The 17,090-nt window shown below is 50.3% G+C and overlaps 1 protein-coding gene across 1 annotated transcript in view; it reads right to left on the reverse strand.

Annotated features, from left to right (window-relative positions):
• Positions 1–17,090, reverse strand: part of ST6GALNAC2 (ST6 N-acetylgalactosaminide alpha-2,6-sialyltransferase 2) — a 28,386-nt gene that overhangs the window by 6,088 nt on the left and 5,208 nt on the right. The window contains exons 3-5 of the mRNA XM_043528360.1: positions 4,417–4,509; positions 2,088–2,145; positions 217–391 (exon numbers count right to left, since the gene is read on the reverse strand). Of these exons, the coding sequence (XP_043384295.1) occupies positions 217–391; positions 2,088–2,145; positions 4,417–4,509 (326 nt within the window). The remainder of the gene's footprint in view (positions 1–216; positions 392–2,087; positions 2,146–4,416; positions 4,510–17,090) is intronic.

The raw sequence follows: 17,090 nt of genomic DNA on the forward strand, positions 1-17,090 counted from the left end.
AATCTTCCATCTCTACATCACTTTCTTTCGTTCTTTTATCCAGCCTATTGTATTTATAATGGACCCAACACAATGGAGGTACCAGTCCCAGCCTCGGTTGGCCGCAAGGGACTGTTGTCCCCCTCAGATGGCTGCTGGGTAGACTGTTCCTGGGACCAGGAATGGGGCGTCTGGCATGTCACAAAGGGGTTTGCAGTGCACCATCACTCCCATTACCTGTGTCGGACAAGCCCTGCCAGCCATATGGGACGCTGCGCTCCTTCAGTCTGTTCCGGGTCTCCTGGGTGACGTGCCGCGCCCACATCAGCACTGGGATGTGGAATCGAAAGAGCTTCCCAAACCTGGGGTCCGCTTTCACTTTTGACGTCAGTGACTGGGGGCATGAGCTGGCCTGAAAGAAGAATGAACCACATTTCGGTCTTGAAATCATCCCACACTTCTCCTTATCACCTCCATTCCTTACCAGGTGCCAGGAAGGTGTGAAAGGGATGCACTCACCTATAGACATCTGCTAACCCCACAGGGAAGTTTTTGTATTTCTCTTCAGCACCTGCAGCTGTTTGAATTATTCGTTATTATTGTGAGCCCTAATCATGGACCAGGAGGGTCCCATTGTACTAGGTGCTGTACAAACACAGAACAAAAGGATGGACCCTGCCCCAAGGAGCTTCTATACATATTGGTCTGAGCATAGGACTGTGAGGTGGGAACTCCTAGATCCTGTCCCTGGCTCTGCCACTGACCTGCTGTGTGACCGTCGGCAAGTCACTTCCCTGCTCTCTGCCTCAGTTTCCCCATCTGTAAAAGAAGCATGGTGATACCCAATTCACAAGGGGTGTTGGTAGAATCAGTTAATCAAAGCTCACAAATCACTTAGAGATGAAGAGTGCTCTATAAACAGTAGCAGTATTGTCTCCTCCACAGACTTATTCTGTGTTAAGAGGCTTCCAATACCTTATTAATGATTCCTCATCACAGCTCAAATGTACTTTCCTTGGCTGGTTTTAAAGCTTGAAGTCGTAGCCAGACCAAGCATGTCCATGGAAAGCATGAATACAGGGTTGAGGAGCTGAGCACTAGACAGATCCCATCTACAGTGGCCAGGCAAGCCAGTGTGAAAGCCATGCGAAAGCAGAATTCTAAATGGGGTTTTGCCACAGCTTGGCAAGCCAGTGGAGACGGGTAGAACAAGAGTGGGCCCAATGGTAAGCAAGAGCTGCAGGACTAGGCACTGTGGACCAGATCCGACTCCCACTGACTTCAAATGGTACTGGAGCAAGCTCCTGCCTTGGTAGAACACAGATGTTCCACCACTGTTCTACCATAGTTTGGCTGGTATGGACAGTACAGACCCGGGCTTAGCACCCCCACACGTGCTGCTTAACGCTCCTCCTCTTCCACCCACCAGCTATGACTTCTTGCTTATTTATTTTCACTGGGAAGGTGCAGAGAAGGCCAGCTCCTTGCCAGTCACATCCAGGGCAAAACATAATACAGCTCACATTCAACTCCTGCACTAGTCCAGTGCCACCACGCAGGCTGTCACTGGTATAGCTGTTTGGATTAAAGAAGAGGTTCCCTCACCTTCACCCCATACTGCAGCTCTTCTGAGGTTCAGAAGAGTTTGGCTTGCTTTTTCATTAGTATCTTTCATGTTCTCGCTTCCTTGGGTTCCACCCAGAGCTGGGTGCCCAGGCACAAACATGTCGTGAGAAAAGTCGTTGGCATCCAAAAGCAAATGCCTGTCTCTTGAGAGTCCCAATCCAGTTTGGCAGGCCCAGGAGGTCTGGAGAGAGCTAATGAGTGGTTGAAACTCTGTCTGCTTCTCTAAACCAAACCTCCAACCTTTTCAGAATTGCCTATCCTTCCTGCAAATCTAGGATGACTCAGTCTCTTAGGAGAAGTGCCATGGGGTGTGTGGGTGAGTGCGTGTGAGTGAGTAAGTCCAATACCTTTCAAATAAACAGACCTTATTTTCAGAGAACATTTTCCCTTCCTTTCTTTTCCCAGACCCCAAACTGACTAAAAACTTTGGAAAGACAAGGACAAAGTGATGAGAATGACAGCGTTAAGCATATGCTTATTACCTGTTCCTTGGTGGGTTTAGCCTTGCCAGGCTCAGAAGAATATTTAGATGGCTTCCCTCTGGAAAAAAAGAAGAGAAGAGCTAAATATTCCTTTTGCACTGAATTTCACTTGTGTGCATTTCTCTTTCATGTGCGGGGAAATCATAAGAAGATCCAACAGCTTCTGCTGTAGCTCTTCCTATCCCTCTTACTGGGATTCCTGATGGTCTAATGGTTAGTGCATCGGGGGCTGGGAGTCAGGAGACCTGGGGTTTAGTCCCAATTGCAATACTGGGTCAGTGTGTGACCTTGAGCTAGTCACTTTGCTCTAAGCGTTCAAATCTGTGCACTATTTTTGCACGCCTTGGGTTTTGGGAGCCCAGTTTGAGATGCCCAGCAATTCAGAGGTGCTGAACCCTTGTGACTCCATTTTCAGTCAATAAGGAAGAAGATTGGTCCTGTGGTTAAGACAGTGCTTAATTTGTAATGAAAGAGGCGCTGGGGCTCAAGCCATTGTTTTTTTTTTGTTTTTTTTTCATAACTGATGTGGCAAGCCCAGGCACAAATTAAGCACTAGGTTAAGGCACTAGACTGACACTGTGATGGCAGTCCACCTCTGTCCCATGGCATGGCCCTTTAAGCTTTTGGCCACCAGGCAGATGTATGCAGAGACCTAGGAATAGGAGACATAGGGGGACGGAGTCCCAGGAATAAGTAGTGTCTGGGGGGCAAACTTGTTATTGTTTCTTTAAGGGCCTGGGACCAGGAGCCTTGCAGAGTGGGTGAGACAAGGCTCCTCTCCCTCCCAGCCAATTGGGATGAGCTTTGGGAAGGGGACCAGCATATATTCTGCTGCCTCCCGCATAGCGGGGGCAGATGAGGCATTAGCTGGAGCCATTCCACCCCCCACCCCCCCACACACACACATAAAGGTGAAAGGGCAGATGAGGGGGGAAAGGGACAACTGAAGGAGAAGCCGGCTGAGGACCTACAGCTGGCTTGAATGAGAACCTAGCTCTAGGAGAAGAGCTAAGGGGAGAGCTATTAAATGCCTGAGGCATAACCCAGCTGCCAGGGAGCGGACTTGAGGGAGCATCTCAGCGGATGGCTGGGAAGAAGCCACATGAGGAAACTGAACTACAGACAGAGCAGGGGCAGTGGAGTCTGCAGCCTCGTGAGAGAGGCTGACAAACAAGGCAAAGGCAAGAGTAGCGGTGAGGGATTATAAAGAGCAGCGTTTAGCTGCCCCACGCGGGTCCCTGGGCTGGAACCCAGAGGAGCGGGTAGGCTGGGTTCCCTCCCCAAACAAGAGAGGGAAGTACAAGCCTCGGCACGAGGAGTCCCAGATGGGGACGGAAGGCTGGGCATCATGGCCTGGAGACTCTGGGTTTGTTTTGTTTGGACTTTTCTCTTACCCCTGGAAAGGGCCAGAAATGGAAAGGGGACCTGGCTGGAGGGCTGAGCCATGGAATCTGCCCAGCAACAAGGGGTATGACAGTAAAAAACCCCTGCCACACTGTGGCCTGGCACAAGGGGGGGATAGTGAGCGTGCTCTGCACAGGCACTCAGGAGTTATGGATTTTGTTACTGCCTCGGCCGACTGCCCCCCATTACTGTGGGCAAGTCCCTTAATTGTTCTCTGCCCCGGTTCCCGCTGTAACTTGGGGGTGACAGCCCCTATCCATTTAGGCTGAAAACTCTGTGGGGCATCGGTAATGTACAGGCCTGGTGCGGGCTCTCTCCTGGAGGTCAATGCACCAGGGGGGAGGGGTGAAGGTGTGATGGGCAGCACAGCCTGGGGGAAGAGCAGCCCTTTCCCTCTCACCAAGGAGTTAGATGAATGGAAAGAAATAAACCACGCGGTGGCCAGTTCCCGTCCAGATAGCACGGAAGGCTGTCACCATCTGGCAGGTGCCTGGGGTCCCTTGTGAGCTGAGGTGCTGGCCTCCTTCCAGTCCAATCACGGGAAAGCAGTTGGGAATAAGCAAGCCCCTGGCTGGCAGTCTCAGCACAGAGGCAGGGGACTAAACTTCCATCCCATCCTACAGATGGGCCTTCGAGGGCTGGGTTGAGGGGCATTGGCAAGACAAGGTAGAAGCTGGTCCTGTTGCTGCCTGGTCTGGGGATACCTAGAGGGCTTTGCTGTGCAGAGCTGTCAGCCCAGTGCCTTCCCCTTGCATAACCTTCACCTGGGAAGGAAAACAACAAAACCCAGCGGTCTGATGCTGATGGAACCTTCCCCTGTCTAGGAGGCCACAGTAACCCCCCTGTCCCTCCAATGAGAACAATCGGCAGGGAAAAAACCATGAGAGATGGCAACTAATTTCCTCCTTACCCCAGCACTACTCACCTGACCATGCTGCTTTCTCTGCTCAGGTCATGGTTCCCAGCATGTCGGGACATCCCTCCAGGCACCAACAGCAGCGACTCTTGCTGCAGCAGGCTAGAACAGACCACACAGAGAGAGCCTCAGGGGGGAAGGTGCAGTCAAGCCATCACCTCCCGTGTTTATCAGGCCTCCCCTGTCCCCTTCAAGTGAGAACAATTGAGCACAGGAGTACCAGCAGCAGCATAGACCAGTCGTGTAACAACCGGATTCATGAGACAACCTGAGATCTGATACATCTGAACATGGCCTGGATGGGCCAAAAGGTAAGGGCCTGAACAACCCCAACAGTGTCTGTTTCAGGTAGAGGGGCACTAGACTTGCAAAACCTGGGGGGCCCTATGGAAAATTCAGGGGCCACTGGCTTGGACAGGCTCCCTGTGACTTGGGTGCTACATCAAACCAGGGGTTTTCCCTCTTCAGTGTTGGGCCCTCAACAGTTTTGCCCATTGTGACATGTACATCTTCTAAGAGATGAGACATGCAGGGAACCAGGCTATCCTATAGCACTGTACAATACACCCAAGTGAGGAACTCCAGGCATGCCAGAAGAGCATGAAAGGTGTATAGTATTTTACACCATTAGCCGAGCATTTAGCACCTTTTATGTCTCCAGCACTTCACCAACATTAACTAATATCAAATTGATGAGACCAATGATGGAAGTTGGGGCAATCTGGGAAATTCAAGGGGTCAGATTTGATTGTTTTATTGGAAAAAGTGGGGACACTGGACCATCCTGCAGGTTCCTAAGGAGCCATTCACCTCCGGGAGTAAGTCCTTAGTAGAGCTGGTTAAAATTTGGAATTTCCATCGTAGGGGAAACTCCAAGATTCCAAAACTTGGTTTTGTCCCGATCTTGGACAAAAAGTCTCTCGAAGAACTTTTTGCAAAATGAAATATTCTGAAAATATTTCACTCCGATCTTATCAAAATGCTTCTTTTAATATGATATCAAAGTCAAAACAGCACAAACAAAACACATTTTGATAACTTCCCAGGAAACATTAGACCAAATTGGTACATTCCCAGGAAACAGTTTGATCTTTGTCCAATCAGCATATTCCGATAAAACTGTTCTATTAGGCAATTTCCGACCAGCTGTAGTCATTGGCATCTGATGGCTATTTCACGGCCCACACGAAATGAGTGGGTGGGTCTCAGAAGAGTTCCTAGCGGGCACATGTCCACATCTGAGAAACTACCCATTCAATCTGCCCAAAGTGGGCATTCTCAGAAGAGAGGCTAAGCGGCCAATGGAAACTGAACTCCCCTCCTGCCCCTAGTGGGGTCCCCCCACGCAGGGGCACTGACAGTGTGGCACAGGGGAAGCTTGTACCGCTGCTGCCCATGCTGTAACTGTCCTGTGGGCAAACAGCAAACCTCAGCTTTCATGGCTGGCACCCTTCACAAGCAGAAACGCCCCCTTAAAAAGAGAGGCCACAATTGCAGAGAACCAGTCTAGGTTTTTCTGTCTTTTTAGGTAGCTGAGAACAGAAGCAAGTGGGCTAGGACAGTGTCCTGCCTTTGCCCATGGCTGTGTCTGCTGGGGGTGAGTCTGAAGAGGAGGTTCAGGAAGATGAGGTCATGGTGTTTGGAGTCAGAGGCTGAGGAAAGGCAAGGCGTTTTAGGCTGGGATTCAGCGAGCCAGCTTCGTGACTGGTATTTATCATTCAGCAAAAAATGTCCCTGTTTAAACATTAACTGTGGCCCATCAAGGCAGCGATGCAGGGAATGAGAGACAACCCAGCCCCCAAAGGGCACACAACCAGCCCAGGGTGGGGTGGGGTTAATCTGGCCTTAGCCAGTGCTAACCAGCAGAGAAGCCCCTGGTGTTCCCTCAATATGCTCTGCCAGGAGCAGTGAGAGAAATGGGCCTCCTGGCGTTTCATTGACCCTCAAAGGCACAGTAACGGGCCTGAGTGGGGCTCAGACATGCAGCTTTGCTCCGGCCCTGCATCCCCGGCTGCATCTACACTGGCAAATTTAAGATCCGTAATTACCACCAGTGCAGCTGTAGTGTAGACAGGGCTCCTGTGTATTTAGCATCGTGGCATTAACCATGTTCTGAGCAGGTCTAGATTCTAGATGACAGAACGGTAAGATGCCAGCTCCTGGGCTGCACTAGCGCTCTTGCTGCTCTATCTGTGCTAGCAATGGAACTGGTGCCAGACCAATTCCCAGCTTAGACAAGGGCCCTGAAGACCTGGGTTCAAGCCCCGGCTTGGGATGTTAGTGAGGCTTGTTTGTGGTCTCTGCACCAAGTTGCTTACGACCTGGGACCCTGATCCTGTGAGAGGCTGGGCCCCTTCCATTGAAGTCATCATGCTAAACCCAGGGAGGTGCTGAGGACTCATAGCTCCCACTGAAGCCCGCGGGAGTGGAACGTGCTCTCACCCGCTCAGGATTTAGCCCACTAGAAGTCTCTGTTATTCTGTGCATGCACAAAGGGCAATGGGCTCACTGCCAGGTGGGTCGAGATGCCATTGCCCTGGAGTTCAAAGAAGCAGTGACTAAAGTCAACAGTAAATGCAGATCCAAATCTGCCCCTGTGCTCTGGAGAGATGTGTGGCAGTGAAATGGAAGCTCCATGCCAGCAGCTGGGTGCAGTGAGCTGGAAGTCTGACTTTCCTAGGCCCTCCTTTCTATCCCTTCATTCTGTCCTCAGGCCTGAAAGGTGAGGGGAGTGGTGAGGGATTATCTCCCTGACTCAGCCCCACTGAGAAGGGGCAGCAGCAACAGGTGGAAGTGGCGCCCCCTACAAGTTCATAGAATATCAGGGTTGGAAGGGACCTCAGGAGGTCATCTAGTCCAATCCCCTGCTCAAAGCAGGACCAATCCCCACCTAAATCATCCCAGCCAGGGCTTTGTCAAGCCTGACCTTAAAAATATCTAAGGAAGGAGATTCCACCACCTCCCTAGGTAACACATTCCAGTGTTTCACCACCCTCCTAGTGAAAAAGCTTTTCCTAATATCCAACCTAAACCTCCCCCACTGCAACTTGAGACCACTACTCCTTGTTCTGTCATCAGCTACCACTGAGAACAGTCTAGATCCATCCTCTTTGGAACTCCCTTTCAGGTAGTTGAAAGCAGCTATCAAATCCCCCCTCATTCTTCTCTTCCGCAGACTAAACATCCCCAGTTCCCTCAGCCTCTCCTCATAAGTCATGTGTTCCAATCCCCTAATCATTTTTGTTGCCCTCCGCTGGACTCTTTCCAATTTTTCCACATCCTTCTTGTAGTGTGGGGCCCAAAACTGGACACAGTACTCCAGATGAGGCCTCACCAATGTCGAATAGAGGGGAACGATCACGTCCCTCCATTTGCTGGCAATGCCCCTACCTATACATCCCAAAATGCCATTGGCCTTCTTGGCAACAAGGGCACACTGTTGATTCATATCCAGCTTCTCGTCCACTGTAACCCTTAGGTCCTTTTCTGCAAAACTGCTGCCGAGCCATTCGGTCCCTAGTCTGTAGCGGTGCATTGGATTCTTCCGTCCTAAGTGCAGGACTCTGCACTTGTCCTTGTTGAACCTCATCAGATTCCTTTTGGCCCAATCCTCTAATATGTCTAGGTCCCTCTGTATCCTATCCCTACCCTCCAGTGTATCTACCTCTCCTCCCAGTTTAGTGTCATCTGCAAACTTGCTGAGGGTGCAATCCACACCATCCTCCAGATCATTTATGAAGATATTGAACAAAACCGGCCTGAGGACCGACCCTTGGGGCACTCCACTTGATACCGGCTGCCAACTATACATGGAGCCATTGATCACTACCCGTTGAGCCCGACAATCTAGCCAACTTTCTATCCACCTTATAGTCCATTCATCCAGCCCATGTTTCTTTAACTTGCTGGCAAGAATACTATGGGAGACCGTATCAAAAGCTTTACTAAAGTCAAGGAACAACACGTCCACCGCTTTCCCCTCATCCACAGAGCCAGTTATCTCGTCATAGAAGGCAATTAGATTAGTCAGGCATGACTTGCCCTTGGTGAATCCATGCTGACTGTTCCTGATCACTCTCCTCTCCTCTAAGTGCTTCAGAATTGATTCCTTGAGGACTTGCTCCATGATTTTTCCAGGGACTGAGGTGAGGCTGACTGGTCTGTAGTTCCCAGGATCCTCCTTCTTCCCTTTTTTAAAGATGGGCACTACATTAGCCTTTTTCCAGTCGTCCGGGACTTCCCCGGATCGCCATGAGTTTTCAAAGATAATGGCCAATGGCTCTGCAATCACATCCGCCAACTCCTTTAGCACTCTCGGATGCAGCGCATCCAGCCCCATGGACTTGTGCTCGTCCAGCTTTTCTAAATAGTCCCGAACCACTTCTTTCTCCACAGAGGGCTGGTCACCTCCTCCCCATGCTGTGCTGCCCAGTGCAGCAGTCTGGGAGCTGACCTTATTTGTGAAGACAGAGGCAAAAAAAGCATTGAGTACATTAGCTTTTTCCACATCCTCTGTCATTAGGTTGCCTCCCTCATTCAGTAAGGGGCCCACACTTTCCTTGACTTTCTTCTTGTTGCTAACATACCTGAAGAAACCCTTCTTGTTACTCTTAACATCTCTTGCTAGCTGCAACTCCAGTTGTGATTTGGCCTTCCTGATTTCTCTCCTGCATCCCTGAGCAATATTTTTATACTCTTCCCTGGTCATTTGTCCAATCTTCCACTTCTTGTAAGCTTCTTTTTTTGTGTTCAAGATCAGCAAGGATTTCACTGTTAAGCCAAGCTGGTCGCCTGCCATATTTACTATTCTTTCTACACATCAGGATAGTTTGTCCCTGTAACCTCAATAAGGATTCTTTAAAATACAGCCAGCTCTCCTGGACTCCTTTCCCCCTCATGTTATTCTCCCAGGGGATCCTGCCCATCAGTTCCCTGAGGGAGTCAAAGTCTGCTTTTCTGAAGTCCAGGGTCCGTATTCTGCTGCTCTCCTTTCTTCCCTGTGTCAGGATCCTGAACTCGACCATCTCATGGTCACTGCCTCCCAGGTTCCCATCCACTTTTGCTTCCCCTACTAATTCTTCCCGGTTTGTGAGCAGCAGGTCAAGAAGAGCTCTGCCCCTAGTTGGTTCCTCCAGCACTTGCACCAGGAAATTGTCCCCTACACTTTCCAAAAACTTCCTGGATTGTCTGTGCACCGCTGTATTGCTCTCCCAGCAGATATAAGGGTGATTGAAGTCTCCCATGAGAACCAGGGCCTGCGATCTAGTAACTTCCGTGAGTTGCCGGAAGAAAGCCTCGTCCACCTCATCCCCCTGGTCCGGTGGTCTATAGCAGACTCCCACCACGACATCATCCTTGTTGCTCACACTTCTAAACTTAATCCTGAGACACTCAGGTTTTTCTGCAGTTTCATACTTGCGCTCTGAGCAGTCATACTGCTCCCTTACATACAGTGCAACTCCCTCACCTTTTCTGCCCTGCCTGTCCTTCCTGAACAGTTTATACCCATCCATGACAGCACTCCAGTCATGTGAGTTATCCCACCAAGTCTCTGTTATTCCAATCACATCATAATTCCTTGACTGTGCCAGGACTTCCAGTTCTCCCTGCTTGTTTCCCAGGCTTCTTGCATTTGTGTATAGGCACATAACTCGCTGATCGTCTCTCTTTCTCAGTATGAGGCAGGACCCCTGCCCTCTCGCGCGCTCCTGCTCGTGCTTCCTCCCGGTATCCCACTTCCCCACTTACCTCAGGGCTTTGGTCTCCTTCCCCCGGTGAACCTAGTTTAAAGCCCTCCTCACTAGGTTAGCCAGCCTGCTTGCGAAGATGCTCTTCCCTCTCTTCGTTAGGTGGAGCCCGTCTCTGCCTAGCACTCCTCCTTCTTGGAACACCATCCCATGGTCAAAGAATCCAAAGCCTTCTCTCCGACACCACCTGCGTAGGTTGGATATCCAGTCTCTTTGGAACAACAGTGCTCACGGCAGTGATTTTCAGTCCAGAAGAACCACACGGGGAAAATTGGGTTTATTCACATTTGCCGAAAGGAATCCCACCCCCTTCCAGAAACATATGCTTCCTGGCATGGCACCAGGAGATCCAAGCTTGGATAGTTCTGGCCCTCCACACCAGCCCTCTGACTTAACATGGCTCCCAAAGTCACCATGGTAACACGACCCAGAGCAGAATGGGAGGTCACTGAGGGGAGGGTGCAGCCTTGGGGTTCCTTTCTTTAAACTACCTACTGTTCCCCTTGGGGTGAGAGGTCACCCGTCAGTAGATCACTTTATGGCAGGAAGCCAGTTGTCACCTGCTCACTGGGGCTGCCCTCTCTGAGCAAGGAGAATTTCTCTGCAAACAATAGTCTCTTTTAGTCACCAGCTCCCGGCCTACTGGATTATTTTCTTTACTCCTTTGCAAGTTGAAAAAGACTCATGTTCCTGTTGAGTTTTTTTTTTAAATAAACAAACCAAAGAAAGGCCCAGGCCAAATCCCTGGATAGAAACACACTCAAAAGTGGGAAGAGTTCAGTCAGATCCAATATTGAAATCCATGGCTGGCTCCTACATCTATAATGGGCTGAAACTAGGCCTTGGTGTGGACAGCCTCCAAATTGAACTTCTCAGCCTCTCCAGTATCTTTTTCTTCCTTAAGCCTCTCTTGGGAGTGATCAGAACAACTCAGGATTAGCTATGACACGTCTGCACATCAGCCCACGGAATCCAGCAGCCAGTTCCCGCCACTGGCCAATTCCTCATGTTTCCGATGGAGATAAAAAACACACTTGGGCAACTGTGCAATGCTGTGCCATTTGGGAGGATTCCTACCCTGGAAGCACAACAGTTAACCATCTGTACCACACGCTCAGGTTGCAGATCTACTCATCAAGCCTCCCAGACCTTTTCAAAATGGAGCCTACGTATGTGACTCGCTGACTCCCTGTGAGAATGAATTCCAAAGGCTGAATCTAGGCTGCTGTTCTGCAGGCTCCAGCTAGACAGATTGCATGGGTCCCGCAGGGTGTTGGTACATAGCTGCTGCTAAGAAAGAACCACAGACCTTTGATAGGAGGAGCAAAGGGCATATGCTCTCCCAACCGCTCCATCTCCACCACTCTGTCCACAATGACAGCTGTCAGTATATCAGGATCACCTTCAAAACAAACTAAGCCTCAAAGCTGATCAAGGCTGTGCAACAGAGTTGGGGTAATGCCCAGACTGCTCTGAGCAACTGCTTTGACTTCCATGGAAAATCGCCCTCATCCTGAAACCTCTTCGTAGGAAATCGGAGGGCTTACAGTACCAGGTGCTCAGATTGTGTGTGCTGTGTGCAAGAGAGCGATGGATCTAGTGGATGAGAGCTTGCCTTCCCGAGGCTGCACGCCACCTGCGTACTTGTACTTTCAGAGGCAGGAGAGATAAGTTTACAGCAGCTCCACATCCCAGCCTGCCAGCTGGGACCCCTAAGAAAGGGGAGAAGAGGTTCCTATTCATCAGCAAACAGAAGGTTCACTTCAAAGCGACTCCCGTGGCAGTCTCTGTTCTGGACGAAGGGGGCCAGCTGGGGAGGGGATGCGTATCATGAGGTGCCTATATTAAAATGCCTTACTGTGGACGAGACAAGAACATGCTGTTAGAGACATTGTCTGAGGAGCCTGGGACAGGTAGAGGCAGGCGGATAATGTAGCCTGCCTCCTGGCCCTTCTTCCTAGGTTTCTGTATGAAAAATGCCAGAGCTCGCTCCGGGATTGGGTTTCCAGATAGCTCCACCAGGTTCCCAGGATGTACACCATTCCCCAGTGCCCTCTGCCTACTTACCGTGAGACCTGGGGTGGGTTCTTGTGTGCCAAACAGGGCTGAATGCACAGCTGCAACCACTGGGGAGCAAAGGGATGTGGCCCCCTGCTTTTGGCCTGCTAAGGGGTCCTCCTTAAACACTGTAATGAGAGGGTTGCCTGTAGTGTCACGAAGGATGTCACTTTCGCAGTGGCCTCCTCCTCGGAGTGAAATCCCTCTTTGTTTTCTAATATACTATACAGGCTGTCTATCTCCTGTGATATCTAGGCGCTGTTTCAGGCTGGGAAAACTTCTGATTCAACTGCTGATCAAACCAAGTGCATGTTTTCCTTTAACCAATGCTCCAGTTGGTGAGGAAGCAAAGATGCTAATTTCTGAGCAGCACAAACATAGATCTTACCAGCATTGCCAACAGAGTCCTTTCCCCGCCCTTTTCTCCTGTCTCCCCCTTCAAAGAAATCTGCTTCGTCTGCAGTTTGAGTTTCTTTCTGGGCTGAATCTCAGCGAACCTGGTCTCAGCCAGCCACGAGGAACATGGCTAATTCTTGTCTTTTTACCAGCTTAGCTGTTTCCCTCTGGCTCCCCCAACGCCACCCTCTGAGCTGCTACTTTTCACTGATGTTCCAGTGGGCTCACAACAGATGGTTGTGCTCTAGGAATTACTTTGGGGGAGTTCTCTGGCCTGTGCTATACAGGAGGTCAGACTAGATGATCTGCTGATTGGTCTGGTACAGCTGGCCTGAATGGCTCTGAATTGGAGGGAAGGAGGGGTGAGTTCTAGTCCCAGCTCTGCTGCTAACCTGCCGTTTGACGAGGGCAACTTTCTTTCTCTTTCTCCCCCTCCCCCTGCGTTGTCTAATTACATTGTGAACTCTTCAGGGCAGGGATGGTGTCTAACTGTGTATTCACACAGCACTTTGCACAATGAGGCCTGCAGACACTACTGTCATCTGAATAAACTAATGGTGGACCTGTGTTTCGCTTGATACCTGGCAGTTCAGCAGGCGTTTCTGACTCCCTAACAAATAAGGTAACGGTGAGTTGCCTTTTTCCCCAGTATGCCTGGCAGGGGTTGAGGACTGCAGCCCCCTTTTAGCTGAAGTTCTCAGCACTTCTGCAGACCTGAAGCAGCAATGAAATGATTGTGATGCTTTCAGGGAGGTGGAAGATGTCCATAGCTGGCAGACACGGGTTGCAGGTTTGCAAAGTGGGCAGCAGAGAACAATCTACCGCTTTGGGTATTTCGGGAGGAGAAAATGACACAGAGTGGAGGTTTGGATTTGAAAGGTAGCCCTTGTACATAGACAGTAACCCCTTTTCATAAAGATTTCTTGTCCCACATACTAGCCTGCTCTTTCTAACTCCCTATGTGCATATTTACACATTCTGAAGGACTCTGGATTGCTGAACAGAGACTGGAGAGAATGGAAGGGGCTATGCAAACAGGCTGGTACATGGTGGGAGGAAGGGAAAAAACAAGACTTCTGATAAGCTACAGGGGAGGCTAGGGTGGAGGAGAGATTGAGATGAGGTCCCAAGTAGGGGTGCTCTAGCAGTGGCCTCTGAGGAGCTCTGGGTCTCTCATCGTCCAGTGGTGAAGATTAGTTTATGACACAGGCGGCCAACCTGAGCCTGAGAAGGAGCCAGAATTTACCCATGTACATTGCCAAAGAGCCACAGTAATACGTCAGCAGCCCATCAGCTCCCCCCAACTCCAACCTGCAGCGCCGTCTGCCCGCCAGCAGCCCCACCAATCAGTGCCTACCACTCCCTCCCCATGTCTCCTGCAATCAGCTGTTCCACGGTATGCAGGAGGCTCTGGTGGGGAGGGGGGAAGAGCGAGGGCATGGCAGAGCAGGGGGTTGAGCACTCCCTGGCACATTGGAAAGTTAGCATCTATAGCTCCAGCCCCAGCGTCAGCACCTATGCAAGGAGCCGCATATTAACCCATGAAGAGCTGCATGCGGCTCCAGAGCCACAGGTTGGCCACCCCTGGTTTATGACATTACAGGGCTTTGGTCTGCCCATTCCAGACCCACTACAGGCTCAGGATATTTTTGGCTGACCCAGCGCACGTTCACCCTTGTACGGAAGGAGATTCCTGAGAGAAAGTTTGCCACCTTCAGGAAAAACTGGAGAAAACCCAACCTGAGCCCCTGCCACCTTCTTCCTCAAGCCTCACCCCTCTGAGACACAGCTCACCCCTGACTCCTCTGCTTGGCCTTTCCTGATGTACTCAGGCTCTCTGGCAAGGCCTCAGCTTCAGGCCAGGTGTAGGCACTGCGACTACATCCGCACTTCAAGCATATAATTTTCAGTTCAAGGAGATAGACTGGTACTAGCTCTGATTGATCTAAAAATAGAGCACGGTCCCGGCAAGTAGGGCTAGCAAACCTGAGTAACTGTATCTGAGTACGTGTCCGAGACCCTGCAAACACACTCAGAACAGCTAGCCTCTCTCACTGCTGGTGCGGCCGTGGCTATGCTCTATTTTTAGCATGCTGGCTTGATTGGAGCTACACCGGGTACGCGTCCTTGAACTGAGAACAGCTCCCCAACTCGAAGGGCAGATATACCCTGGTGCCTTTTGTGCGGCATGCACCAGGACTTACACTCATGGTGCTGGACTCTTTCCGATTCAGTGATGTGGACCAGATGAGAAACAGGTGCCAAAGACGCTGCCTAGCAACCCGATGTGGGGGATGCCGTCAGCTCCAAGATGTCACCTGCTGGTGACCACATCAAGATGGCAGCTGCTACTGGCAAGCATGGAGGGGCAGGGGTCCCTCAGGACACATAGGAACAGGTCTGAACACTCAAAAATTAGTTATCCTGGTTAGAAACTGTCACAACACGTAGCAGGGTTAAAGTGGCTCTATCCACTTCAAGCCCATGCCTGAATCAATGCCATATAAAGTTAAGCATGAATTGAAGGGCCTTGCTCATGCAGAGCCTTCAGTTGATGCCATCCCCCTCGTGGCTGAAGCACAGAGAGGATAAGAGACCTGCTACTGGTAGCAGCTACGGGAGCTCGCTGTGAAGAGGCAGAGAGCTTTTGGAGCTACAGGAAGCGTTCTAGTCTCAGCTCCCCATGTGTGGGTATGTGATCCAGAAAGCAAACTAAATAAATCTACCCTGCCCAAAGAGGTTTGCTCTTTCCAAACTGTCTGGGAAACCAAATTATACCTGTATAGTTTGTTCATAGTGAGGTGTCCATTGCAAAGGGTGCTCAGAGGCTAAAGTGCAGGGCAGCTGTCCAGCCACTGCTGTCCTTACACAGCAGGCTGCTCACTGGTACCATGCTTCCTCAAAGTGCAAGCACTGCGGGCCCATCAAAGCAGGGGTCATTGGTGGAATGAGTTTGGAAGTCTTGGGCTGGCAGCAGTATGTTTTTGTTTGCTGAACGGGATATGCAGCGGCAAACCACAAGGTGGGTCTTGGTTGTATTTTAATCAAGCACATGAGGACCCCAGCGGCTGCAGCGTCCACCGCTAGCCAATCGACGGAGCACCATCGATGGGTTCTGGAGGGAGCCCAGCTCTCCACTGTGACTCCAAGGGCAAGGAGAGAAATTCACAGTGCTTTCTGGGGGTGATCCATCTAGCTCCCCACAGCCGTATCCAATACCCAACATAATTTTTTAAAAATTCCCCATGCTCTATAGAAAGTGGCTGATAACCCCTGTCAGTCATCCCTGCCTGTGTTATAGGAGCACAGGGATGGTAGCCAGAGCTGCTCTGCTCTGCTTTGAAGTTCTCACCCCCGAGCTGCTCCTGGGACAATGCCCTGAGACCACAGAGAGGTTGGGCCCAACAGCAAGGCTTTCCTCAGGTTCTGTATTGTCAGCCAGTCCACTGGAGGTTATACGCTTACATTTAAGCATGTACTTAAGTCCCATTGAAGTCACAGGGATTCTTCTTTGAACTGCAACCATTCCTAAGATCTGTCCCCTCCCAGTCTCCGAATGATCCTTCAGACACAGGTAGTCAAGTCACCCGTGCTTAGAAATAGTGTGTCTACCCAACCCTGCCAAACTGTGATCAGATATTGTCTGGGAGGCCTGGGAAAGGGAATTTAGTTTATCTGAGACTCCCCACCCTTCTTTCTCAGACTCTTTGTTTGCAGAGATGATAAGATCTGAATCTCTGAGGCATATGTCTGTGAAACAATTGAGTGGCACAGAATATTTTGTTCCCTTTCTCCAAGAAAGGTCCTGACTAAAAAGAAAGATCGTCCCCTCCCCTCTCCAGACATTGCATTCCAGGGACCTTACAGTTTGTGGAGTTATAAAGAGCTTTAAATCCTGTACAGACCATTCCTGCTAAAATAAGGCTTAAGGCATATACGTACATCTGACTGGGACTCTACTGCAAAATGCAATCAGCTAAAAAGTAGAGTCAGAGGAGCAGAGTCGTGACATTCAGAGCTGGAATCAGATCTACAGTCGACTGTTCTCAAAGCTGAAGAGCCCTGGGCTGGGCCTATCTCTGATCAAAAACTTACATGTTTCAGGAGAAAGGTTGGAAAAATCAAAACAGGTGGAAAAACTTGCAATCTGCCAACAAACCAAGTAACACATGTCTCTCTCCCTCTACTTACCTAGTGTAGGATTTTCGCAAGCACTCAGCATTGGCCTTGATGTCAATGGCAGCAGAGTCAGGCCAATCGTTTTTGGAAATCCCACCCCTACGATTTTTCTAAGGCTCCTGGCACTGGGAGATCTAAGCATTCCCAGTGGTGATTAAGCACTATATGGTGTCAAACCAGCAGTTTAAACTCACTGGGCCCAATTCATCCCTTTGCTTGCACAGGCACCAGTGCAGGGACCAAGGGAGAGAGAACTTGTGCCTGCCCTTTTAGGGGATCACAAGGGCATGTACAGGCCCCAGT

The sequence above is a fragment of the Chelonia mydas genome, chromosome 14 (assembly GCF_015237465.2).
Source record: "Chelonia mydas isolate rCheMyd1 chromosome 14, rCheMyd1.pri.v2, whole genome shotgun sequence".
NCBI classification, from domain to species: domain Eukaryota; kingdom Metazoa; phylum Chordata; order Testudines; family Cheloniidae; genus Chelonia; species Chelonia mydas.